The sequence below is a fragment of the Zalophus californianus genome, chromosome 4 (genome assembly GCF_009762305.2).
Source record: "Zalophus californianus isolate mZalCal1 chromosome 4, mZalCal1.pri.v2, whole genome shotgun sequence".
Taxonomy (NCBI): Eukaryota; Metazoa; Chordata; class Mammalia; order Carnivora; family Otariidae; genus Zalophus; species Zalophus californianus.
In genome coordinates this window covers 36,258,988-36,286,841 of record NC_045598.1, presented here as the reverse complement: position 1 = coordinate 36,286,841, position 27,854 = coordinate 36,258,988, and the positions used below count along the sequence as shown (strand labels likewise).

The following is a 27,854-nucleotide window of genomic DNA, read 5'->3' as shown; positions in this document are numbered from 1 at the left end:
TTATCACTCAAAAAGGAAACTGTCCCTGTTAGCAATCATTCCTCATTCTCCCTTCTCCCTACGCTCCTGGCAAACCACTAATCTACTTTCTTTTATTTATTAAGATTTTATTTATTTATTTGTTTGTTTGTTTGTCTGACAGAGAGACAGCGAGAGAGGGAACACAAGCAGGGGAAGTGGGAGAGGGAGAAGCAGGCTTCCCGTGGAGCAGAGAGCCCGATGTGGGGCTGGATCCCAGGACCCTGGGATCATGACCTGAGCCAAAGGCAGATGCTTAACGAGCCACCCAGGCGCCCCTACTTTCTGTTTCTATGGAATTGCCTATCCTGGACATTTCATAGAAATGGAGTCATACAAATAAGTGACTTTTCATGTTCTAGTTTGTCTATTTTTAAACTGTTTTTGTAAAATGTACCAATTTATACTTCCACCATAGTGTTTAAGGATTACCAGTGTTTCATATACTTAGTTACACTTGGTTTTGTCACTTCAAGCCATTGTTGGTGGTCACATAATGGCATTTCATTGTGATTTTATTTTACATTTCCGTAATTACTATAAGATTAAAGTATCTTCATGTATTTATTGGCCATTTGGATTGCTTTTGTTAACTAACTCCTGTTCAAGTCCCTTGGATGTTTTTCAGTCATACTACTTTTTATTTTATTGATTTGCCGGAGTTCTCTACAGGTTTTGAATCCAAGCCCCTTACCAGTTTTAAGCGTATAATTACCTTCTCCCACGTTGTGGCTTGCTTTTTCACATTATCTTCTAATGACCACAAATTCCTACTTTTAAGGTAGTCAAAAGTATGAAACTTCTCTTTACATCCTTTAAAAAAAACTCCCTTTATGTTTACTTAAAATTAAGATAGTCTCTCTTTAAGATTTTATTATTTATTTATTTGAGAGAGAGAGAGAGAGAGCCCACATGAGCAGAAGGAGGGGCAGAGGGAGAGGGAGAGACTGTCAAGCAGACTCTGTGCTGAATGCAGAGCCCAATGCGGGGGTTGGTTTTATGACTCTGATTTCATGACCCGAGCCAAAATCAAGAGTCCCACACTTAACTGACTGAGCCAGTCAGGAGTCCCCTCCTATACACCTAAAAGAATAGTATTTTGACTTTCACATTTATTTATTTTTATTATGTTCAATTAGTAAATACATAGTACATCATTAGTTTTTGATGTCGTGTTCAACGATTCATTAGTTGTGTATAACACCCAATGCTCATCACATCAAGTGCCCTACTCAATACCCATCATCCAGTTACCCCATCCCCCCACCCCCACCCCTTCTGCAACCCTCAGTTTGTTTCCCAGAGTCCAGAGTCTCTCATGGATTGTCTCCCTCTCTGAATTCTTCCCATTCAGTTTCCCTCCATTCCCCTATGGTCCTCTGCACTATTCCTTATATTCCACATATGAGTGAAACCATATGATAATTCTTTCTCTGCTTGACTTATTTCACTTAGCATAATACCCTCCAGTTAAAGCAAAAATGAACTATTGGGACATCATCAAGATAGAAAGCTTCTGCACAGCAAAGGAAACAGTCAACAAAACTAAAAAGCAACCCACAGAATGGGAGAAGATATTTGCAAATGACATATCAGATAAAGGGCTGGCATCCAAGATCTATAAAGAACTTAACAAACTCAACACCCAAGAAACAAATAATCCAGTCAAGAAACAGGCAGAAGACATGAACCGACACCTCTCCAAAGAAGATATACAGATGGCCAACAAGACATATGAAAAAATGCTCCACATCACTAGTCATCAGGGAAATACAATCAAAACCACAATGAGATACCACCTCACACCAGTCAGAATGGCTAAAATTAACAAGTCAGGAAACAACAGATGTTGGCGGGGATGCGGAGAAAGGGGAACCCTCCTACACTGTTGGTGGGAATGCAAGCTGGTACAGCCACTCTGGAAAAGTATGGAGGTTACTCAAGACGTTAAAAATAGAGCTACCCTACGACCCAGCAATTACACTACTGAGTATTTATCCCAAAGACACAGATGTAGTGAAAAGAAGGGGCACCTGCACCCCAATGTTCATAGCAGCAATGTCCACAATAGCCAAACTGTAGAAAGAGCTGAGATGCCCTTCAAGAGATGAATGGATAAAGAAGATGTGGTTCATATATACAATGGAATATTACTCAGCCATTAGAAAGGATGAATACCTACCATTTGCATCGACGTGGATGGAATTGGAGGGTATTGACTTTCACATTTAAAACTACAATTCAATGCATATGAGGTCATTGTGTTGTATACTTTAAATATCTTACAACTTTATCAATCATACCTTAATGAGACTGAAAAAAAATCTAAAATTCACCTGGAATTGATTTCTGTGAAGTAAGAGTTAAATCTTTCAATTTCTCCATATGGACATACAATTGTCCCAGTGTTACTCTCACCATAAATCAAGTGTCCATATATGTATAGACTTGCTTCTTGGATCTTCTTTTTCCTTCCCTTACATTGATTCCTCAATATTCCTTATTTAAGCTAAGGGTATTATTACTCATTAATCACCTAAGCAGGAAATCTGGAGATAATTGATTCTGATCCCTGATTATTTAACCTCATAAATTTTTCTCATATACATATACTTTCTCCATTTCTAACACTCCCTTACATCTTGACAATGGCAGTGGTCTCTTAACTGATATTGCAACTGCCAGTGTTATCCTTGATTTTGTACTCCCAAGCACCCTGGACATATATTTAATATAGCCCTTAACATATTAGGTGAAACTTGACTGTCACCCTGAATACATAGCTTCCTCTGAAGTTCTTTCAAGTAATAACTGTTTGCTTTCACACATCCCTTTGCATCACAGGCCCTAGAGGTGGGGTAGGTATTCTGCTGGTTCCTTGTGTTCTCTTCCAGGTACTCTCCAGCCTAATACATTGATCTACCCATATCAGTATTTAGAAGGCATCCCAAACTTAATATATTTAAGGGTCTCAAGGACTGGAGATCCTGAAATCAAACGTTTGGTTTGGGGGGGGATGGGGTTTCTAGATGGCACAAGGTGGAAAGATTGGAGGTGCTTAGACAGCAGCAAGAAGAATGAAACTAAAATTATGCAGGCACAGTCTAAGTAACTGAGGTACTATGGAGGAGAAGCTCACTGGAAGACAGGAGTTCAAACAACTGAAAAATCAATGAGTATATTCAAACCCTCAAGAATAAAAGGAGTTAGAAGTGAAGAGTAATAGAGTCAAGAGCTAAGATATTTACAACTGCAATGATGGATAGTGATAAAATTTAATAGTATAAGAATCAAAGGTTGGGGACATTAAGAAAAAGAAAGGGAGGGGCACCTGGGTGGCTCAGTCGTTAAGCGTCTGCCTTCGGCTCAGGTCATGATCCCAGGGTCCTGGGATGGAGCCCCGCATCAGGCTCCGTGCTCAGTGGGAAGCCTGCTTCTCCTTCTCCCACTCCCCCTGCTTGTGTTCCCTCTCTCTCTGTGTCTCTCTCTGTCAAATGGATAAATAAAATCTTTAAAAAAAGGGGGGGGGAGAATAATGAAAAGATAAGGACATCTTCCTCTTCCTTTCAGGCCCAATGGTATAAGGTCATGGGATAGTGAGAGCTAACACTTTAGAGAGCTGCAGGGCAATCTGTTGTTCTAACCCCTCCCTCTCCTACAGGATTCCATTAGAAGAAGACTGAGCTTATAGGAGATTTTGCTGATAATAAATTCCAAAAGGTACACTGGAAGTGTTTCAAGAGTCAGAGAGGGTTGAGAAAAAGGGACAAAACAGGGAATATTCAGAGATTTATAGGAATTAAGAGTGTAGGAGATGGGAGGGAAGTGTGCCAGGGCATTCCTGTAGTGACTGATATTAGCAGAAATAAAGGATAATGAAATTAGCCCTAGTGGATTCAAGGAAGATAGAGTGAGAAGGCTGCAAGTGTTAGGGAATAAAGAGGAATAAATTACTGAAGCTTGGTCCAAAGGTTCAAGGAAGTCATCCTCTAAGTTCCAGTATACTAGTTTAAAATCAGGTGATATTAGGGGCGCCTAGGTAGCTTAGTCATTAAGTATCTGTCTTCGGCTCAGGTCATGATCCCTGGGTCCTGGGATCCAGCCCCACATCAGGCTCCCTGCTCAGCGGGTAGTCTGCTTCTCCCTCTCCCACTCCCCCTGCTTGTGTTCCTGCTCTCTCTCTCTGTCAATTAAATAAATAAAATCTTTATAAAAAACAATAAATAAAATAAAATCAGGTGATACTTTACAATCATATAAATCTGCATGACCACTGACCTGTTGATCTTATTCCAAAAATTTATACAGTTATTTTATGACTCAGCAATACCATGTTTACATACACAGAAAATCTATAAAGACATACTTGAAATTTGCAGCACCATCAATCAACTGGACATAATTGACATCTATAGACTACTTAATCCAATGACAGTAGAACACATATTCTTCTCAAGATCACATGGAGCATTCATCAAGACAGACCACGTTTTGGGCCATAAAGCATATCTGAACAAATTTAAAAGAACAGAAATCACACAGTGTCTACTTTCAGATCACAATGGAATTAAACTAGTAATCAATAACAGAAGATAACTGGAAAATCGCAAAAGACCTGGAGATTAAAAACACACCTTAAAATAACACATGGGTCAAAGAAGAAATCTCAAGATAAATAAATACATTACAAAATATTTTTAACTAAATGAAGATGAAAATACAGCTTACCCAAATTTGTGAGATGCAGTGAAACACAGCCTTCAGAGACATTCATAGCATTAAATGCATACATTAGAAAAGAAGATCTAAAATTAACCATCTAAGCCTCCACCTTAAGGAACTAGAAAAAGAGCAAATTAAGTCTAAAGTAAATAAAAGAAATAATAAATAGTGGAGGAGAAATCAATGACATCAAAAACAGGAAATCAACAGAGAAAAATCAACAAAACTAAAAGCATGTTCTGCGTGGAACACTGGGTGTTATGCACAAACAATGAATCATGGAACACTACATCAAAAACTAATGATGTAATGTATGGTGATTAACGTAACAATAAAAAATTTAAAGAAAAAAAAAGAAGACCAACAAAATGGATAAACCTCTAGCCAGGCTAAGATAAAGAGAGAGAAGACACAAATCACTAATATTAGAAATTAAAAAAGGGACCTGACTACAGATTCCATGGACATGAAGAGGATAATAAAACAAGGTTATGAACAGCTCTGTGCCCATAAATATGATAACCTAGATTAAATAAACCAATTCCTTAAAAAACAAAATCTACCAAAGCTCAGGCAAGAAACAGATAATCCGAATAGCCTTATATTAAAAAATTTAATCAATAATTAATAGCCTTCCAAAATAGAAAGCACCAGGCCCAAATGTGTTCAATAGTAAATTCTACCAAACATTTAGTAAGAAATTATACCAGTTCTCCACAATCTCCTCCAGAAGATAGAAGCAGGGGGAACTTACTCTATGAGGCCACAATTAACCTAACACCAAAACCAAACAAAGACATTACAAGAAAAAAAAAAAAAACTATAGACCATTATGGCTCATGAAAGATGTAAAATCCTCCAAAAAATATTAGCAAATCAAAGCCAACAAAGCCTAAAAGAAATTATACACCATCCTTTCCAGCCCCGGCCCCAGACGTAGCAGTTGCCGAGATGCTGATGCCCAAGAAGAACCAAATTGTCACTTATGAACTCCTTTTCAAGGAGGGAGTGATGGTGGCTAAGAAGGATGTCCACATGTCCAAACACCTTGAGCTGGCAGACAAGAATGTGCCCAACCTTCATGTCATGAAGGCCATGCAGTCTCTCAAATCACGAGGCTACATAAAGGAACAGTTTGCCTGGAGACATTTCTACGTACCTTACCAATGAGGGCATCCAGTATCTCCGTGATTACCTCCATCTGCCCCCCGAGAATGTGCCTGCCACTCTGTGCCACAGCCGCCCTGAGACTGGCAGACCATGGCCCAAAGGTCTGGAGGGAGAGCAACCTGCAAGACTCATATGAGGGCAAGTTGAGACACCTACAGATGAAGCACTGTGCCCCCTGGTGCTGACAAGAAAGCCAAGGCCGGGGCTGAGTCAGCAACCGAGTTCCCGTTTAGAGGCGGATTTGGTCGTGGACATGGTCACCTCAGTGAAGTTGGAGATTGTTTTGTGTTGAATAAATTTGTAGCCAGAAAAAAAAAAAAAAAAGAAATTATACAACATAACTAAGGGGGATTTATCCCAGGTATGCAAGGCTGGTTCAACACTTGAAAATCAATTAATGTAACCATTAAATCAACAAGCTAAAGAAGCAAAATCAAACGGTCACGTCAACAGATGCAGAAAAAGCTTTTGACAAAATCCAAAACCCATTCATGGTTTAAAAAACTCTCAGCAAATTAGGAATAGAAAGTTCCTCAACTTGATAAAGAACATTTACAAACAAAACTTACAGCTAACATCATACTTAATGGTGAGAAACTTGAAGCTTTCCCACCAAGTGGTACCTTCTCACCACTGCTTTTCAACATTGCAATGGAAGTCCTAGTTAATGCAGTAAGACAAGGAAATAAAAGGTATACAGATTGAGAAGGGAGAAATAAAACTGTCTTTGTTCACAGATGACATGATAGCCTATACAGAAAATCTGAAAAAAATCAACAAAAAACCTCCTAGACCTAATAATCTATTACAGCAAAACTGCAGGATAAAAGGTTAATGTACAAAAGTCAACACTTTACTATATGTTATCAATGCGGAATTTGAAATTAAAGACATGTTATCATTCACATTACCACCCTCTAAAAATGAAATACTTAGTTATATAATAAAATATGTGTAAGATCTAAATGAGGAAAACTACAGAACTCTGATGAAAGATATCAAAGAAGAACTACATAAATGGAGAGATATTCCATGGTCATAGATAGTACTCAATATTGTCAAGATGTCAGTTCTTCCTAACTTGATCTACAGATTCAACACAATCCCAGTCAAAATCCCAGCAAATTATTTTGTGGATGTTGACAAACCAATTCTAAAGTTTATATGAAGAAGCAAAGGACCCAAAATAGCCAACTTGATATTGAAGAAAAAGAACAAAGTTGGAGAACTAATGCTACCCAACTCCAATACTTATTATAAAACTATGGTAATCAAGACTGTATGGTAATAGATAAAGAAAAAACAAATTAATGGAAGAGAATAGAGACAGAACAAACAGGCAGAAACAGACCCACACAAGTATAGTCAATTGATCTTTGACAAAGGAAAAAAGCAACAAAACAACCTAGTCTTTTCAACAAATAGTGCTGGAACAACTGGACATCCACATACAAAAAAATGAATCTACAGACCTTCATAAAAATTAACTCAAAATGGATCACAGACCTAAACATAAAATGCAGGGCGCCTGGGTGGCTCAGTTGGTTAAGCGACTGCCTTCGGCTCAGGTCATGATCCTGGAGTCCCGGGATCGAGTCCCGCATCGGGCTCCCTGCTCAGCAGAGAGTCTGCTTCTCCTTCTCACCCTCCTCCCTCTCATGCTCTCTGTCTCTCATTCTCTCTCTCAAATAAATAAATAAAATCTTTAAAAAAAAAAAAAAAAAAAAAAATAAACATAAAATGCAAAACTATAAACCTCTTAGAAGGTAACACGGGAGTAAACCTTGATGACCCTGAGTATGGCGATGACATTTTATTTAAATTTTTTAAAAGATTATTTATCTATTTATTTTTGAGAGACAGCGTGAGCATGAGCGGGGGAGGGGGAAGGGAAGAGGAAGAAGCAGACTCCCTGCTGAGCAGGGAGCCCGACGAGGGGCTCAATCTCAGGTCCCTGGGGATCATGACCTGAGCCAAAGGCAGGCGCTTAACCAATTGAGCCACGCAGGAGCCCTGGCAATGACATTTTAGATACAACACCAGGGGCGCCTGGGTGACTCAGTCAGTTAAGCATCCAACTCTTGATTTCGGCTCAGGTCATGATCTCAGGGTCACGAGACGGAGCCCCACATTGAACTCTGCACTGGGCATGGAGTCTGCTTAAGATTCTCTCTCTCCCTCTCCCTCTGTCCCTCCTCCCCTGCATGAGCACATACTCTCTCTCTCTCTCTCAAAAATAACTAAACAACTAAATAAAAAATAGACCACCAAAGGCATGATCCACAAAAGAAATAATTAAGTTGGTTTTCATTAAAATTAAAAACTTCTGTTATGCAAAAGAGAATGAAGAAACAAGCCTAAGACTAGGAAAACATAACTGCAAAAGCTATCTGATAACAAACTGAGGGTTCTAGAGGGGAGGGGGGTGGGGGGATGGGTTAGCCTGGTGATGGGTATTAAAGAGGGCACGTTCTGCACGGAGCACTGGGTGTTATGCACAAACAATGAATCATGGAACACTACATCAAAAACTAATGATGTAATGTATGGTGATTAACATAACAATAAACAATTTAAAAAGAAAAAAGAGACTGTTATCCAAAATATACAAAGAACACTTAAAACTCAAGATAAGAAAACAAACCTGATTAAAAAACAGGCAAAAGATGTGAATGGACACCTCACCAAAAAAGATGGCAAGTAAGCATATGAAAAGATGTTCAACATCATATGCCATTAGGGATATGAAAATTGAAACGAGATACCACTATGAACCTATTAGAATAGCCAAATTCCAAAACACAATACCAAATGATGGCGAGGATGTGGAGCAACAGGAACTCTCATTCATTCCGGGTGGGAATGCAACATGGTACACTTTGGAAAACAGTTCTTCAGTTTCTTACAACTAAACATACCCTTAACCATATGATCCAGCAATTGGTCAAGCTCTTTGGTATTTATCCAAATGAACTGAAAACTTATGTCCAAAAAAATCTGCCCAGAGATATTTATAACAGCTTTATTCATAACTGCCAAATTTGGAAGCCACCAAAGATGCCCTTCCATAGGTGAATGGATTTATAAACTGTGGTACATTGGACAATGGAATATTATTACTCAGTGCTAAAAAAAAAAAAAAAAAAAAAAAAAAAGAGCTATCAAGCCATGGTAAGACATGAAGAAATCTTAAGTGCAAATACTAAGTGAAATAAGCCAATTTGAAAAGGCTACATACTGTATGATTCCAACTATATGAAATTCTGGAAAAGGCAAAACTATGGATACAGTGAAAAGATTAGTAGATGCCAGGGTTTGGAGGCAGGAAGGGATGAAAAGGCAGAGCACAGGGGGTTTTTAGGGCAGTGAAACTATTCTGCATGATGCTACAATGATAGATACATGTCACTGTACCTTTGTCAAAACCCACAGGATGTATACAACACCAAGAGCAAACTCTAATATAAATTACGGACTTTGAATGATAATGATGTGCCAATGTAAATTAATTGACTTAAACAAATGTACCACCCTGGTGCAGGATACTGATAGTGGGGGAGATTATGCACGTGTGGGAGAATGGAGTATAGGGGAACTCTCTGTACTTTCTGCTGAATTTTGCTTTGAACCTAAAAACTGCTCTAAAAAGTATAGTTAATAAATTTTTAAAAAAAAACAACAAACTAGGAAGGCTCTATTTCCAGAATGACTAAGTACCTACTAAACTGACCTTACTGTAGTTATATTATATATAGTAAGTGTTTAATAATGAAACGAACTTATGGAATAAATAGACCTACTTTCAAATCAACAGGCTTCATATTACTCAACAGATCAAGATGTATAAGATCTGAGGATATAAACTAATGGGAAGTTTGATCTGCATGGAATAATCAGTGCTGCCTTTCTCAACATATAGGTTAAGTAAAGAGTCTACAGCCATGAATTGGGCTTTTATGTCAATCCTTCTTCCCTGGGTCTGAGGCCCACCTGGATTTTCTGCAGTGATTTGGGGAGAGATGATGATGATGACAGGTAACATTTATGGGAGTATGAAGTATGTTATACATATTAACTCAAAGCAAGAGTCCACAGCCCTAGGCAAGCTGAAAAGACCAGATGATGTTCTCAGTCAAAGTCACTTGAATAGGGAAGATTTGGTCCTAAACTCTCACTGCTGGGAATCTAAATAGAGAGATAATCACCTCAGAGAGGAACAGCAGGTAGTAATTAATGCCTAGTACTCACATTATAATTGTGAAATAATGTATAAGGTCTAGAGATGCTAAATTTATTTCTATAGGATGAAAAGGCCAGGTCAGATATATGCTGTTTTTACAAAGTTCCAGGGTAGAGTGCACATAACCCAGTCCGTTTGAGGAGGAACATACCTAAACACAATGAGAGCTTTGCTTTCCAGTCTCAGTAAGTCTCCAATCCCCGGGGTCCCCGTGCACTCTTCATGGTGTCTTCTAATGTGAGAGTTAGTGTTTAAGAGTTTTATTGATTCCTGGAAAAGGTCCACGAGCACATTGAATAGCTGGATATGAGCCCAGTAAAGTGAGAGAGAACCTTCTCCCAAGTACAAAGATCAATTTCAGAATCACCAGACTCTCAGTGTGCTTACACAACTATTCCACATGCACCCTCATTTTCTCCCTCCAAAGACACAGTAAACTGTGAGCAAGGAGACAAACCCAAGTGAAACAGATCTGTCTTATCTGGCTTGATGGTGGGCTGTTGCATTGCTTTGGTACTGTTTTATTGCCCAAAGATACACAAGGCCCATGGCTTACCAAACCCATGCAGTAAGCTCTAAACGGCTTCCTATGGTTCTAAGCCTGTTCCATTTCCATTACACCTAGGTCTGGAACTTCCACTATAAATAATGTAGCAATGAACAGTGTAACAGTGCAACAACCCCTTTAGCAAAGCTAAGGCCCCTCACTGGCTTCCCTGGGATGCAAAAATACATGTCTAGACTAAAGTGTATGGCTAACTCAAATAAGGTCTTCTGCCTCATAATTTTCCTATATTCCCCAGTCAGAGGCAACTAAATCAGTCATTATACTGTCTAGAGGAGCCCAGATTCCAGATAGAGCAGAGTCTGAATATATGAGATCTTTTGCTCAATTCCAATCAATACCAACATAAAACAAATATTCCTCTCACCTTTGTTGACTCCTATTCTAATAAAGTTATCAGGAGTCCCATGAGGCAGAAAACCATCTTTGTAAGGACTGCCCCTTGGGCATGGTAGGACAACATTTAATAAAGCTCTTTTCACACAGCCCCAGATGACTGGAGCCATAACATGCTCTCAATATACCCCAACAGAGGCCATAGACCCAGGATACAAACCTGGCCCCAAAATATATACAAGACCAAAAGGAATGTCGGCAGGTCGAGGCAAGAAACAACTAAGAGTTAAAAACAGACTGAACACATTCTCCCATGGAAAGCATGCCCATGAACTGGGTATGCCTCAGTCAACCAAGTGAAGTAACAATGTAATATGCTGAGCCACACAAAGTGAGAAGTAGGAAAGAAATTAGGTGTCACTGGCCACTCTTTCATCCCACCTTTCTTAACCTTCAAGCACTCACCTGTGTGGCCATGGAGTGGTGAGTGTGGCCGTGGTAGTGTAGGTGATGTGCTAGAGGTCACAATCAAACTCTTGCGGTTACTTGTCCGACAACTGCAATGAAAACAGAAACGTCAGTTATAACAGGGTCCACCATGGGCTCAGAGAACTTAAATGGCTACTGAGGAACAAGAGTGACATCATTCCATGGACTGAGCAGTATCCTACTTTAAACTGAACTGGGTCAGCAAATCCTGTTTGCCCCAGAAAGACTTCATAATTCATAGTGTTCCACCTTATAATAACTTTTGTCACTGTCTTGACTTTTATCTTGTATTACCATTGCACTTTTCTAATGTTTTGGTTTTGCTTCCCAAGCAAACTCAAGGAGCTCCTCTAAAGGTAACAACCATGATTTCATGGTATCTAAAGAAGAAAGGTCATGGTAAATTTGATTTAGAAAACAAAAAAACCAAGTCATATTCTCATATCTCATAAAAATTAATGTTCTTGCCATAAAAATGAAACTATTAACTTAACCCATGAAATTTATTTTTTAAAAAACTGCTGGGGTGCCTGGGTGGCTCAGTCATTAAGCGGCTGCCTTCGGTTCTGGTCATGATCCCAGGGTCCTGGGATCTAGCCCCACATCGGGCTCCCTGCTCCGCAGGAAGCCTGCTCTTCCCTCTCCCACTCCCCCTGCTTGTGTTCCCTCTCTCATTATGTCTCTCTCTGTCAAATAAATAAATAAAATCTTTTTTTAAAAAACCTGCTTAATCAAGAATTAAGTAATACTTTCATTTCACCATAAATTTCAGAACAGGCCTGTGTTCTTTCTAAAAACTGTCTTCCAATAACAGGTTAATTAATGCCTGAGGCTTTTTCTTGTGGTTGGAGAAAACCAAATCATGATGAAAAGCCATTTCATGTTATACTTGCTAGTGAAAATGTGTATAAATTTATTTGAAAGGCATTAGGGAAGCTTGTTATTTATATTCATCCAAACAAATATTTACCAAACACCTACTTGACACACCAGGCACTGTTCTAGATGCTAGGGAAGTGATAGGAAACAAGAGAAAGTCTCTGTCCTCAAACTGGAGTACTACTATGAAGAAAAATAAAGAGAGAGGGGTGGGGGGAGCAGGTGGAATGTTCAAGAAATAGTACAGTGGGTGACAGGAGGGGAGAATGATAGGAAAAGGAGTAGGTTATAAAGGCTATGGGGGTAGATCACAGCCAGACTCTGTAGTGCTGGTAGACTGTCATAAGGAACTACTGGAAATGTGACAAGAAACCACAGAAAAGGTTGAGATCAATCTCAAGAATGAGATCCTGATTAAGAAATAATAAGCACTTTTCCCTAAGAAACCATCGGGACGAATCTAATCCTGTCTCACAGCCCTCATTACCTTAGTCACCATCATATATCCAAGCTTCTCTTTCTCTAATTTGACACAGTCTCCCTCTATTCTCTGATCTTCCAACAAAAAAAGCTTACAATGTGCTTCCATGAACCCATTCTGTCATCAGCAAACTCCCTATATTCTCAACTTCTTTGTTCAACATTCATTTTATTTTTTTTAAAGATCTTATTTCTTTATTTGACAGAGAGAGACACAGTAAGAGAGGGAACACAAGCAGGGGGAGTGGGAGAGGGAGAAGCAGGCTTCCCGCGGAGCAGGGAGCCTGATGCGGGGCTCGATCCCAGGACCCTGGGATCATGACCTGAGCCGAAGGCAGGCGTTTAATGACTGAGCCACCCAGGCACCCCTCAACATTCATTTTAAATTCTAGTTCTAACTGAAACCTTGCTTAACCCCCCTCCCAATACACACACAGGACACCACAGTCCTGGTGAAATCCCAACCATTTTAAACCCAACTTTCCATCTATTTTACAACTGCACTCAGGCAGCTGAAGGGGACTAAAGAAAAACCCCAAATCATGCTGGCCAGTGTCTCTTTATATTTAAGATGATAACTGTCAAGTAGGTCTCCTTAACCATACTACAGTTACCTAGGCAGTGTGCGTTCACTCTCTCTCCAAGACAACTAATTCGCATCTTCTCTCCAAACTTCCAGCACTCCTTCCCCAAATCTCACCCTCATCTGCTGACTTTGCATTTTATTCAACTAGGGGTAAAAAGCAACAACACAAAAATCGTTCATATTCTGCTATACAAGTCTATTAGCCTAAACTCGTATCCATATACTCTAGTTTCCTATCTACAACAGAAGGAAAGACCATGCTCCTATCAAAGGCAACTACTCTGACTCTCTTCTGTAAGAAGTCTGCACCTATACTGCCCTCCCTCTCTGATGCCATGAATTTCTACTTCCTACTAAATCATTCTCATCATCATAGAAACATGCTATCATTTCTTCTACCTTACAAAAATAAAAACAAAATCTTTCCTAGACCTCCCTGACTTGTGCATTCTTTGCTCCCATCTTTAGGAAAGATTCCATGTGGGGGTTCTGCACTTGTCATCTTCACACCTTCATTTCCTATTCTTTCTTCAGCCCACTCTAAACAGTCATCCCCATCCTGCCACTGAAACCACTGCTGTCAAAATCACCAGATTTTGATCCTCATCTTATGTGACCTCAACATTTAGTTTTAACTCCTTTTAAAAAATTTTTTTTAATTGGGATATAATTTACAGTCAACAAAATATACAGATCTTAAGTGCTCTGTTCAATGAGATAATTATATACATCCGTATAACAACATCCAAAACAAAAGGCAGAATAATTCTATTACCCCAGAAAGTTCCCATGTGCCCCTTTCCAGTCAACTCCCTGTCTCCCAATCACCTTCTTCTATCATATGGTATTATTTTTGTTTTACTGGATTTCCTATAAGTAGAATTGAATACTATGTATTTTTGTGTGTGTTTCCTTTTTGTTCAACCTAATACCTGTGTAACTTCCTGAGACACTTTTCTTTGTTTACTTTCTACGACATGATGATTTCCTGGTCTTCCTATCTCACTAGTTGCTCATCTTTTATTCTCCTTTGCTAGTTCCTTTTCTCCCTGACCACTAAATCCTTTAGTACTCCGGGGCTCAGATCTGAAATATCTTTTTTCTCTCTCTACACTCACTCCCTAAATGGATTTTTCTCCAGTTTCATAGTTTTTGAGAGAGAAGGAGAGCATGAGCTGGGAGTTGGGGGAAAAGGGCAAGGGAGAGAGGAGAGAGAATCTTAAGCAGGCTCCACGCCCAGCATGGAGTCCGATGCAGGGCTTGATCTCATGACCCTGAGATTATGACCTGAGCTGAAATCAAGAGTCAGATGCTTAACTGACTCAGCCACTCAGGTGCCCTTCCAGTTTCATAGTTTTAAATCTTTGATGTTGATGATACCTAGTGTTTTATTGCTAACACTGTGCTCTCTCCTGTGAGTGCAAGACTCATATTCAAGTGCCTACTTGACATCTCCAACTGGATGTCTTAAAAGGCATCTCAAATTAACATTTCCAAAACAGAGCTCTTGAATTTCCCTCTAAAATCTGCTGCTCTTCCCTAAGTTGTACTATCTCACTGCGTGGGACCACCATCCATCCAGATGCTCGCAAAAACCTATGAATCATTGTTCTTTCTCTTTTCTTCACACCCACATCCAAAACTACCAGCAAGTTCTGTGGAATTATACCTTAAAAATATATCCTGAGTGCAAGCCATTCTCATTACTTCCAATATTACTACTCTTCCAGTTCAAGTCTATAAAAGATTTCCGAAGGATCTTCCTTCCACTTTGGTTCTTCCTGCCCACCCCCCTGCTCCTATCAGTCTATTCTTCACCTATCAGCCACAGTAATATTTTAAAAACCATAGATGAAATCATGTGAATTCCCTTTTTAAAAACTCCAATGGCAGAGCACCTGGATGGCTCAGGCAGTTAAGCTCCTGACTCTTGATTTCAGCTCAGGTTATGATCTCAGGGTCCTGGGACCAAGCCCCACGTAGTGCTCCATACTCAGCAGGGAGTCTGCAGGAGATTCTCTCTCTCCTCTCCCTCTGTTCCTCCCCCACTCACACGTGAGCTCTCTCTTCTCTCTAAAATAAATAATCTTTAAAAAAAAAACCCTCCAATGGCTTCCCATAACATCTGGAATATAACTCAAACTCCTTACCATGGTGATTCAAATTAACCCTCCTATAAAGATTTTTTTTTAAAGATTTTATTTATTTATTTGACAGAGAGACACACAGCGAGAGAGGGAACACAAGCAGGGGGAGTCGGAGAGGGAGAAGTAGGCCTCTCACCAAGCAGGGAGCCTGATGTGGGGCTCAATCCTGGAACCTGGGATCATGGCCTGAGCCGAAGGAAGACACTTAACTGACTGAGCCACCCAGGCACCCCAAAGATTTTTTTTTTTTAAAGTTAAGGATCTTAGGTAAGATTTTGTCTTTTGGGTTTTCTTAAAAAGAAACATAGCTATGTTTATTCAGCCCCTTGTTCTAAGGGCAAATAGGATACAAATATTGTCACTAGGCCCTTCAGTTTTGAACATGAGAAATTTTACAAAACATACATATGAAACTATATTGACCCTCAGAGAGCTTACCCAGATCAAGGTTATCCTGAGTCAAAAGATACATCAGAGACTTCCGTACTTCAGGTCACCCTATTCCCTCAATAATTAATGCGCTCCCCTCCTGGACTTACCTAATTATACCAAATTTTTAGAAAGCATGAGCTCAAATGAGGATTTGTATGAATGCTCCTTTATTCTTCCAAGCAGGAAAAAGTCTCTCTTTTCTTTGCACTCCTTTAGTACTTGTAGCTTATCCTACTCACAGTCTAAGTGTCACTGTGGTACAGTAGAAAGAGATAGGGCTTTGCAATTAGAAGATCTGAGTTTGAGGGGCACCTGGGTGGCTCAGTCGGTTAAGCGTCTGCCTTTGGCTCAGGTTTGATCCCAGAATCCTGGGATCCGGCCCCGCGTTGGGCTCCCTGCTCAGTGGGGAGTCTGCTTCTCCCTCACCCTGCTCGTGTTCTCTCTCTCTCTCAAATAAATAAAATCTTAAAAAAAAGGGGGGGTGGGGTGCCTGGGTGGCTCAGTCGTTAAGCATCTGCCTTCGGTTCAGGTCATGATCTCAGGGTCCTGGGATTGAGCCCCGCATCGGGCTCCCTGCTCAGTGGGAGGCCTGCTTCTCCCTCTCCCACTCTCCCTGCTTGTGTTCCCTCTCTGTGTCTCTCTCTGCTAAATAAATAAATAAAATCTTTAAAAAGGGGGGGTAGGCAGCAGCCATTGGATTTGGGGCCCACCCTCATCCAGTGTGACCTCACCTTAAAAAAAAAAAAAAGACCCGAGTTTGAAATTGGCTGTTTGACCTTGAAAAAGCCTTATAAATGCTCATGCTCTGGTGTTCCCAATTATAAAATGAAGATAAAATAAACCTTATGTGTCATTCTGGACTCCTCTCTTTCTTTTATATATCAACCCATCATAAATTTTGTTGGCCTTGACATCAAAATATATCCAAATCTGATCATTTCTTACTTCTTTTACCACTACCACCTTGGATCAAGCCACCATCACCTCTTATCTGAATTAAATAAACTAGCTTCCTCATTGGTATTCCTGCTTCCACTTTTGTTCCCCTGGTATCTATTCTCAACAAAACAGCCTTTAAAATATAATTCAGAAAAGACTTCTACTTCCAATCCTGATAGAGTAACAAATAATATAATTACCCTCTCACCTTATATAATAAGCTAGACCAAAAAAAAAAGAAAAAAAAAAGGAACAATTTTCAGACCCTGGACAAGTAGTAATTCAGGACAGCGACTGCTAAGAGAAGGGGCACAAACAACCTGAGTCCTATGATTACCCGAGCTTACTATCTGAAAAGACTTCCTAGCAGCATGCAGGGAAGAAGGGACCTGCACAGAGCCTGGCAGTCTCCCTGAGTTGAGAAAACTACCCAAGAAAAGGAGGTGAAAATTCCTCAGTGTACACATAGGGTCAGGAAAAGTTTGTGCTCCCACCACTTAGAAGGGGAAAATCTGGTTATTCATGGGACAGCAGCAAGAAAAAACTAGTCCTAAACGCTACTCTGGTCCTACCTAACAAAGCTTAAAAGCAATCCTGAAAAAGATCAAACTATTGGGGCGCCTGGGTGGCTCAGTCATTAAGCATCTGCCTTCGACTCAGGTCATGATCCCAGGGTCCTGGGATCGAGCCCCACATTGGGCTCCCTGCTCGGCGGGAAGCCTGCTTCTCCTCTCCCACTCTCCCTGCTTGTGTTCCCTCTCCTGCTGTGTCTCTGTCAAATAAATAAATAAAATCTTAAAAAAAAAAAAAAAGATCAAACTATTTCCAAGTAACTTAACTATATCCCAGAAGAAGGCTCAAAAATATTGAAAGGAATAAAAATGACATATCTGATAAAGGGTTAGTATCCAAAATATATGAAGAACTTATAAAACTCAACATCCAAAAAAACAATCTGGTTTAAAAATGGGCAGAGGACACAAATAGACATTTTTCCAAAAAAGACATACAGATGCCCAAAAGACACATGAAAAGATGTTCAACATCACTCATCATCAGGGAAATACAAATCAAAACCATGATGAGATACCACCTTACACCTGTCAGAATGGCTAAAATTAACACAAGAGATAACAGGTGTTGGTGAGGATGCAGAGAAAGGGGAACCCTCTTATGCAGTTTGTTGGTAGGAATGCAAACTGGTACAGCCACTCTGGAAAACAGTATGGAGGTTCCTCAAAAAGTTAAAAATAGAACTACCCTGGGATCCAGCAATTGCACTACTAGGTATTTACCCAAAGAATACAAAAGTACTGATTCAAAGGGATACATACACACTGATGTTTATAGCAGCACCATCAACAACAGCCAAACTATGGCGAGAGCCCAAATGTCCACTGACAGATGAATGGATAAAGAAGAGGTGGTACACGTACACACAAACACACACACACACACACACACACACACACACACACACACACACACACACACTGGAATATTACTCAGCCATAAAAAAGAATGAAATCTTACAATTTGAGACAATGTGGATAGAGGTATAAAGAGTATTATGCTAAGCAAAATAAGTCAGTCATAGAAGGACAAATACCCATGATTTCACTCATTTGTGGGATTTAGAAACAAAACAAAGGAACATAGGGAGAAAAAGAAAAAAAAGAGAGGAAAACCAAGAAACAGACGCTTAACTATAGAGAACAAACTGATGGTTACCAGAGGGGAGGTGGGCAGGGGGGGTGGGTTAAATACATGATGGGGATTAAGGAGAGCACTTGTTGTGATGAGCACCAGGTGTATGGAAGTGTTGAATCACTAAATCCTACACCTAAAACTAGTATTACACTTTATGTTAACTAACTGGAATTTAAATAAAAAAGGAATAAAAAATATTCAGCATATAACAAATCCACACTGTTTTGTATGTAATGAAAAATTACTAGGCATGGAAAAAAGCAGGAAAATATGACCCATAATGGGGAGGAAAATCAATAGATGCAGAAATGATACAGATGATAGAACTAAGAGACCATTAAAATTGTTATTATAACTTTATTCCATGTTTTCAATAAGCTACAGGAAAGTATCGGCATGTGGAGAGATTTATGAATCTTTACGATATTTAAAGAACACAAATAGAACTTCTAGAGAATAAAAGTCTCAGATGAAAATTAAACTGGAGGGCATTAACAGAGATGAGGCACTGCAGAAGATCAGTGAATCCAGACATTGCAAGAGAAGCTATGCAAAATGAAACAGAAAAGCAAATTTTTAAAAATGGAAAGAGCGGGCGCCTGGGTGGCTCAGTTGGTTAAGCGACTGCCTTCGGCTCAGGTCATGATCCTGGAGTCCCGGGATCGAGTCCCGCATCGGGCTCCCCGCTCAGCAGGGAGTCTTCTTCTCCCTCTGACCCTCTTCCCTCTCATGCTCTCTATCTCTCATTCTCTCTTTCTCAAATAAATAAAATCTTTAAAAAAAAAAAAAATGGAAAGAGCAACAGTGAGCAGTGGGACAACTTCAAGCAGACTAGACGTGTAATTAGAGTCCCTAACTGGAAGAGAGAGGCCAAAAAAAATTTGAAGAAACAATTGCTGAAAAATTTCCAAATTTGATAACTATAAACTCACAGATCCAAGAAACTCAATGAACCCCAAGCACAAGAAACATGAAGAAAAATATACCAAAGTACATCATAATCAAATCACTTAGAACCAGTGGTAAAATCTTAATAGCAACACATAGAAAAATTATGTAACACACAGAAGAACAAAGATAACAATGACAGCAGACTTCTCATTGGAAAATGATACAAGCCAGAAGATAGAAAGAAACATCTAAAAATATGGAACCCCAAATTCAATACCAACTGAAAATATCTCTCAAAAAGGTAGCCAAAATAATGACTTTTTCATGTATACAAAAGGTAAAATAATTCATTAACAACAGACCTGCATTAAGGCCTTCAGGCAGAAGGACACGATACCAGATAGAAATCTAGATCTACACAAAGCAAAGCACCAGAAATGGTGAATATATGGCAAATATAAATCTTGTTTTTATTTTTAAAATCACTTTAAAGGATAACCGGATTTTAAAGGAAATATAATAATTTACTGTGGGCTTTACAAGCCTATGTAGATATAAAATGTGGGACAGCCACAGCACAAAGGCTCAGAGGGAAGAATGGAAGTGCACCACTGTGAGGTTCTTACATTAAATGTGAAGTGATATAATATTACTTGAAGGTAAACTGAAGTGAGTTAAAATTTTATAATATAAATACTAATGCTACTTAAAAAAAGGTATAGTTAATAAGCCAACAACGGAAATAAAATGGGACCATAAAACATACTCAATCCAAAAAAAGGCAAAAAAAGAAGGGAAAAAGAAGTACAGTTGGGCAAAACAGAAAACGAGTAATAAGATAATAGATTTAAGCCAATTACACCAATAATCACATAAAATATAAATGTTCTAAATACATATTTGAATTACAGCAGAGACTGTCAGATTGAACAAAAAAGCAGGGCCAAACTATATGCTGTTTATTATTTGTGACAGCCAAAAACTAGAAACCACCTCAAATATCCACTGACATGAACGATAAATCATAATATGTCCATACAGTGGACGACTATCCGGTAATAAAATGAATGAACTACTAAGTCACACAATGGATGAATCGCAAAATAATTATGATGAAAGCAAGAAGCCAGACATAAAAGAGTACATACTGAATGATTCCATTTATATTAAATTTAAGAAAATGCTAACTAACCTACAGTGACAGCAGATTAGTGGTTGCCTGACCAGAGGCAGGAGAGGGATAATTTGGGGGATTTATAAATATGTTTATCTTGACTGGTTTCACAGATGTATACATATATCAAAACCCATCAAATTGTACATTTTATAAACATGTACAATCTAGTATAATTCAATCATACTTCAACAATACTGTAAAAAAAATTTTTTTAACGTAATATCAAAGTCAATCTTCTGCTTAAAATTCTCCCTGTCTCACTGAAAGTAAAAGTCAACGTTCTTACAGTGGCCTACAAGGCTTTACATGGTCTGGATCTCCATTTCCTCTTTCCCTCTTATTCACTCTACTCCAGACACGGGCTTCCTCCCTTTTCTTAGAGTAGGCCCAGCATGCCACTGCCTCAGGGCCTTTACAAATGGTATTTCCTTTGCCTCTGTTTCCCCAGATAGCCTCATGGTTTGCTTCCTCACCTCCTTCAGGTTTTTGTTCAAGTGCAGTCTTCTCCATGAATTTGTCCCTAATCATTCTATTTATTTATTTACAAAAAGATTTTATTTATTTATTTGACAGAGAGAGCAAGAGCAGGAACACAAGCAGGGGGCGGGTAGGAGAGGGAGAAGCAGGCTTCCCACTGAGCAGGGAGCCCGATGAGGGGCTGGATCCCAGGACCCTGGGATCATGACCTGAGCCGAAGGTGTCTGCTTAATGATTGAGCCACCCAGGCACCCCCCTAATCATTCTATTTAAAATGTAACTCCCTCCCCAAACTCTCTAGCTCCATTTCCCAATGTATTCTTCTCAAGAGAACTTATCACTAACATACTATATATTTTGCAAATTCATTTCATTTGTTGTCTCTCTTCCCATTAGAATCTAAGCTCCATGAGTTCAGAAGCTTGTGCATGCTTTGCTTACTGCTGTATTCCTCAATTCCTAGAACACTGCCTGGCACATGGCAGGCTCTCAAAAAATATTTGTTAAATGAATGAATGGATGAATAGGATTTGTCATAAGGATTAAAATAAGATACTTGTATACCTCACATGTGTAAGGTATATCAAACCATTATTTCTAAACTCCTTGTGTATGAAAATGAAGATCTCTTGACACTGGAGGGACAGATAATTGATTCTAATTTCACTTGCCATGATCTCATTTAAAATTTAAAACAAAATCCAAAATACTAAAGATCATATTTCCAGGCCACATGCCTTTTTATGAAGGTCTACATAATCTCAATTGGCAAATCTGCAACAGCTGCCAGGGGAAAAAAAGTCAGACACCCTGATACAGATGCCATGACTCAGCTGGGATCCGAAACAAGGAACTGGCTAATTTTTCCATTTCAACAGGCTCTGGCCATTGCCCCAGGATCCTCGAAGATAAAGAACAGTTGTTAATTCCTTCATCCCAGTAAGATGAAAGTACTAGATGTTTACAGTCAGCCACACCAACTCTCAGCTGATGGGAGGAAACCTAGAAGCCCTCTGAGCTGATGCTCTGCTGCCTACAGAACAGACGGCTGTTCAATACCATCCCAGTCACTTGGTCACTTGGAGCAAGACCTGGCATTTCATTTTCCTCTATGTTTCTCCATAGTCATCTCAGTGGATAGTGGGAGCAACGACTAAAGCACCTGTGCAATCTCTATGATACTGTCGAACTGTGGCCATATCTGGAGAAATTCCAGCCTTCAAAAATTCTTCTTTCCATCAACTAGCAGGTATGCAAATCTGACCCCTACCCCCCTCCCTCCAGGAGCTGCTGTAAACTCATTTAGGAGGTCTGCTTCTTCCCAGTCTGAAGCAATACAGGGTATGGAGTAGGAAGCATAGTTGCAGACCCCTTACACCTCTCCAATCTCCAAATCCCACAAGTCCAGCTGCTCCGAGAAACTCTAGAACTCAGTAACTGGCTAACAAGTGGCTGCTTCCCTTCAGAATTTAGAGTGAGGAAAAGACCACTTCTGGTTCATTAAGCATGATCAATAAAATACAGAAGAATCTGGGATCATTTAAGGTCAAGGAGTTTCAGATGTTATTTCAGAGTAACAACCATGACAATGTCCCTGTGAAGACTAAGAAGCTAGACTTCCAAATTCATTCTATGAGGTCAGCATTATAGATACCAAAACCAGGTAAAAACACTACAAAAAAAGAAAACTACAGACCAATATCTCTCATGAACACAGATGCAAAAATCCTCAACAAAATATTAGCTAATCATATCCAACAATACATTTAAAAAATCCACCTACCACAATCAAGTGGGATTTATTCCTGGGACACAAGGATGAGTGAATATTTGCAATCAATCAACGTCATATAGCACATCAACAAGAGAAAGGACAAAAACCATATCATCATTTCAATAAATGCAGAAAAAGCATTTTTGTCAGTACAATTTCCATTCATGAAAAAAACCAACAAAGTAGGTTTAGAGGGAATATACCTCAACATAATAAAGACCATATATGAAAACTCACAGCAAACAGCATACTCTGAGAAAAACTGAGAGCTTTCCGCCTAAGGTCAGAAACAAGACAAGGATGTCCATTCTCACCACTTTTATTCAACATAGTACTGGAAGTCCTAGCCTCAGCAATCAGACAAGAAATAAAAGGCACCCAAATTGGTAAGGAAGAAGTAAAACTTTCACTATTTGTAGATGACATGATACTATAGAAAACCTGAAAGACTCCACCAAAAAACTGCTAGAATGGATAAATGAATTCAGTAAAGTCACAGGATACAAAATCAATATACAGAAATCTGTTGCATTTCTAGACGTCAATGATGAAGTAGCATAAAGAGAAATTAAGAAAATAATCCCATTTACAATTGCACCAAAAAGAATAAAATACCTAGGAAAAAACTTAATAAAGGAGGTGAAAGACCTGTATTCTCAAAACCATAAAAGAGGGCACCTGGGTGGCTCAGTTGTTAAGCATCTGCCTTCAGCTCAGGTCATGATCTCAGGGTCCTGGGATGGAGCCCCGGATCAGGCTCCCTGCTCAGCGGGAAGCTTGCTTCTCCCTCTCCCAACTCCCCCCCGCTTGTGTTCCCTCTCTCCCTGTATCTCTGTCAAATAAATAAATAAAATCATAAATAAATACCATAAAACACTGATGAAAGGAATTGAAGATGACACAAACAAATGTAAAGATATCCATTCTCAAGGATTGGGAGAAAATATTGTTAAAGTGTCGATACTACCCAAAGGAATCTATAGATTTAATGCAACAGGGGCACCCAGTTGTCTCAGAGCACTTGACTCTTGGTCTCGGGGCTGTGAGTTCGAGCCCCGAGGAGGGTGTGGAGATTACTTAAAAAAAATAAAATCTTAGGGGCACCTGGGTGGCTCAGTTGGTTAAGTGTCTGCCTTTGGCTCAGGTCATCCCAGGGTCCTGGGATCGAGCCCTGTGTTGGGTCGGGCTCCCTGCTCAGCGGGGAGTCTGCTTCTCCATCTGTCCTTGCCCCTGCTCATGCTCATGCGTGCTCTCTCTCTCTCAAATAAATAAATAAAATCTTTAGAAAAAAATTAAAAAAATAAAAGAAAATTAAAAAAAAATATACCAACAGCATTTTTCACAGAATTAGAAGAAATAAACTGAAAATTTGTATGGAACCACAAAAGACCCTGAAAAGCCAAAGCAATCCTGAAAAAGAACAAAACTGCAGGTATCACAATCCCAGATTTCAAGATATAATACAAAGCTGTAGTAATCTTAACAGTATGGTACTGGCACAAAAATAGACACATAGTTGGCATGGAACACAATAGAGCCCAGAAATAAACCAATGATTATATGGTCAATTAGTCTTCAACAAAGGAGGCAAGATTATGTAATGGGAAAGAGTCTCTTCAACAAATGGTGTTGAGAAAACTGGACAGCTACATAAAAAAAGAATGAAACTGGACGACTTTCTTACACCATACACAAAAATAAACTCAAAATGGATTAAAGACCTAAACGTGAGACCTGAAACCATAAAAATCTTAGAAGAGAGCACAGGTATTAATTTCTCTGACATCGGCTATAGCACCGTTTTTCTAGATAGGTCTCCTGAGGAAAGGGAAACAAAAGCCATCCCCCACTCCCCCTAAAAACCCTAAGGGGACTACACCAAAATAAAAAGCTTCTGCACAACAAAGGAAATCATTAACAAAACTAAAAGACAGGTTGCCTGGGATGGAGTCCCACATCAGGCTCCCTGCTCGTTGGGAAGCCTGCTTCTCCCTCTCCCACTCCCCGTGCTTATGTTCCCTCTCTCGCTGTGTCTCTCCGTCAAATAAACAAAACCTTTAAAAAAACAAAAAACTAAAAGTTTACTTAATGGGAGAAGTTATTTGCAAACGATACATCCACTAGGGGGCTAATATCCAAAATATATAAAGAACTGATACAACTCAAAAACACACATATATCCAATTTAAAAATAGGCAGAAGACATAAACAGACTTTCTCCAAAAAAGACATACAGATGGCCAACAGACACGTGAAAAGTTGTTCAACATCACTCATCATCAGGGAAATGCAAATCAAAACTACAATATTACCTCACACCTGTCAGAATGACTAAATCAAAAACACAAGAAACAACAAGTGTTGGGAAGGATGTGGAGAAAAAAGAACGCTCATTCACTATTGTTGGGAATGCAAACTGGAGCAGCCACTGTGGAAAACAGTATGGAGGTTCCTTGAAAAATCAAAAATATAATTACCATATGATCTAGTAATTCCACTACTGGGTGTTTACCCAGAGAGTACCAAAACACTAATTCAAAAAGATATATGTATCCCTAAGTTTACTGCAGTGTTATTTACAATAGCCAATATATGAAAGCAACCCAAGTGTCCATCAATAGATGAATGGATAAAGAAGATGTGGTATATATATGCTATGGAATATTACTCAGCCATCAAAAGAATGAAATCTTGCCATTTGCAACGATATGGATAGACCTATAAGGAAAATGCTAAGTGAAATAACAGTCAGAGAAAGACAAATGCTATATGATTTCACTCATATGTGGAATTTAAGAAACAAAACAATTGAACAAATAAAAAAAAGAGACCAAAAACCCAGAATCTTAACTATAGAGAACAAGCTGACAGTTACCAGAGGGGAGAAAGGTGGGGGGATGGGTGAAATAGGAGAAGAGGATTAAGAGTCCACTTTATCAGCGCTAAGCACGGAGTGATGTATAGAACTGTTGAATCACTGTATTGTGCACCTGAAACAAATATAACATAGCAAATTATACCAGAATTTAAAAAGTAAGTAAGTGAATCAGTATAAATAAATAAATAAATAAGAAAAAAAAAAAGACTGAGAAGCTAGAGTGGGAGAAAAGGTGTGTTCTCTCAGTCAAGAAAGGGTGCTGCTTGGAAATAAACCCATTATGTATCTTTTGCCTGGATTATTTCAACAGCCTCCTACCTATTCTCCCTGGTTCACTCTTGTCTCCTATTCCCAGTCTATTCTCAAGTTGTCATAGTGATCTTTTAAAAACATAAATGAGATTATTTTACTCTGCTCCAAACCTTCCAAAGGCCAATTTCACATAGAGATCATTAGCTACTACAGTCATTGCATGAATTATTCCCTCTACCTGAAATGCCCTTTCCCCCATAATACAATGGCAAAAATCCCTTACCTCTTTCAAGACCTACTAAAATGTGATTTACCTATTTCCCCATGATACTGTGACCTGCCCTGCCCTAATCTCCCTTACTCTACCTTTTCTTTTCTTCTTTCTTTTTTTTTTTTTTTGATAGAAGCTTTTCTTGGATTAGTCAAGTATTTTTTAACCCCTCCTTCATTGATTTGGAAATTATACACTCTTATTTTCTTTTTTAAAAAACAGTAATTATTATTAAAGTTTTTTAAAAAAGATTTTATTTATTCATTTGAGACCCAGAGATAGAGACAGACAGAGAGAGAGAGAGAGAGAGAGAGAGAGAGAGAGAGAGAGAGAGAGAGAGAGCATGAGCAGGGGGGAGAGCCAGAGAGAGAGGGACAAGCAGGATCCCTGCTGGGCCAGGAGCCCAATGTGGGGCTTGATCCCAGGACCCTGGGATCATGACCTGACCCAAAGGCAGACGCTTAACCATCTGAGCCACCCAGGCATCCCCATTATTATTAACGTTTTAACAAGTATTCTTGTCTTAACAAAGTCTAAGGTTAGCCAGCATCTCAACTCTTCTGAACAAAATTAAAAGATCTTAACTCCAATTCTCCCCTATCCCCTTTCAACTTACGTGTTATTTGGTCCAGTATTTCAGGTCTAGGTTGTTTTTATACTGTCAAATTAATAATTATTAGTGTTCTATGCAAGAATTGTTTACTTAAATTTACTCATAGATTTTCCAATTTCTTTGCTCAGTATTTCCTCTTAGATCTCACACCTTTCTTCCTCTTTTCTTAGCAATGATTTCAGTGAGAATCTGATAGTGATAAACCTTCTCAATTTTGATCTTTGTCTGAAATTCTTTATTTTGCTCAATGACTTCCAAGGATAATTAAGCAGGTCTGGAATCCTACACCCTCTTATTGAGAGTGACTTTCTTCTCAGTATCTTAAAGATATTATCCCATTGTTTTATGGCTCCTGTTATTGCAGTTAAGAAGCTTGCTTTTAGGGGCGCCTGGGTGGCTCAGTTGTTAAGCGTCTGCCTTCAGCTCGGGTCATGGTCCTGGGGTCCTGGGATCAAGCCCCGCATGGGGCTCCCTGCTCAGTGGGGAGTCTGCTTCTCCCTCTCCCACTCCTCCTGCTTGTGTTCCCTCTCTCACTGTGTCTCTCTCTGTCAAATAAATAAAAGCTTAAAAAAAAAAAGAAGAAGCTTGCTTTTAGGATTTTTATTCCTTTGTAGTTAATATTTTTTTTCTCTAGTTCTTTTTTTTTTTACCATTAACCTTGTTTTTTAGATATAATTCACATACCACAGAATTCAACTTTTTAAAGTATATAATTCAGGGGTTTTAGTATACTTGCAAAGCTGTGCAACCATCACCGCTAATTCCAGAACACTTTCATTACCCCCAGAAGAACTCCTGTAACCATAAA

General features: G+C 39.2%; 1 protein-coding gene and 1 pseudogene across 1 annotated transcript in view; one reads left to right on the top strand and one right to left on the bottom strand.

The window, feature by feature from the left end:
• Positions 1-27,854, bottom strand: part of MAST2 (microtubule associated serine/threonine kinase 2) — a 223,286-nt gene that overhangs the window by 52,142 nt on the left and 143,290 nt on the right. The window contains 1 exon segment of the mRNA XM_027616549.2: positions 11,517-11,608. Coding sequence (XP_027472350.2) covers positions 11,517-11,608 — 92 coding nt within the window.
• LOC113934951 lies at positions 5,692-6,202 on the top strand (annotated as a pseudogene).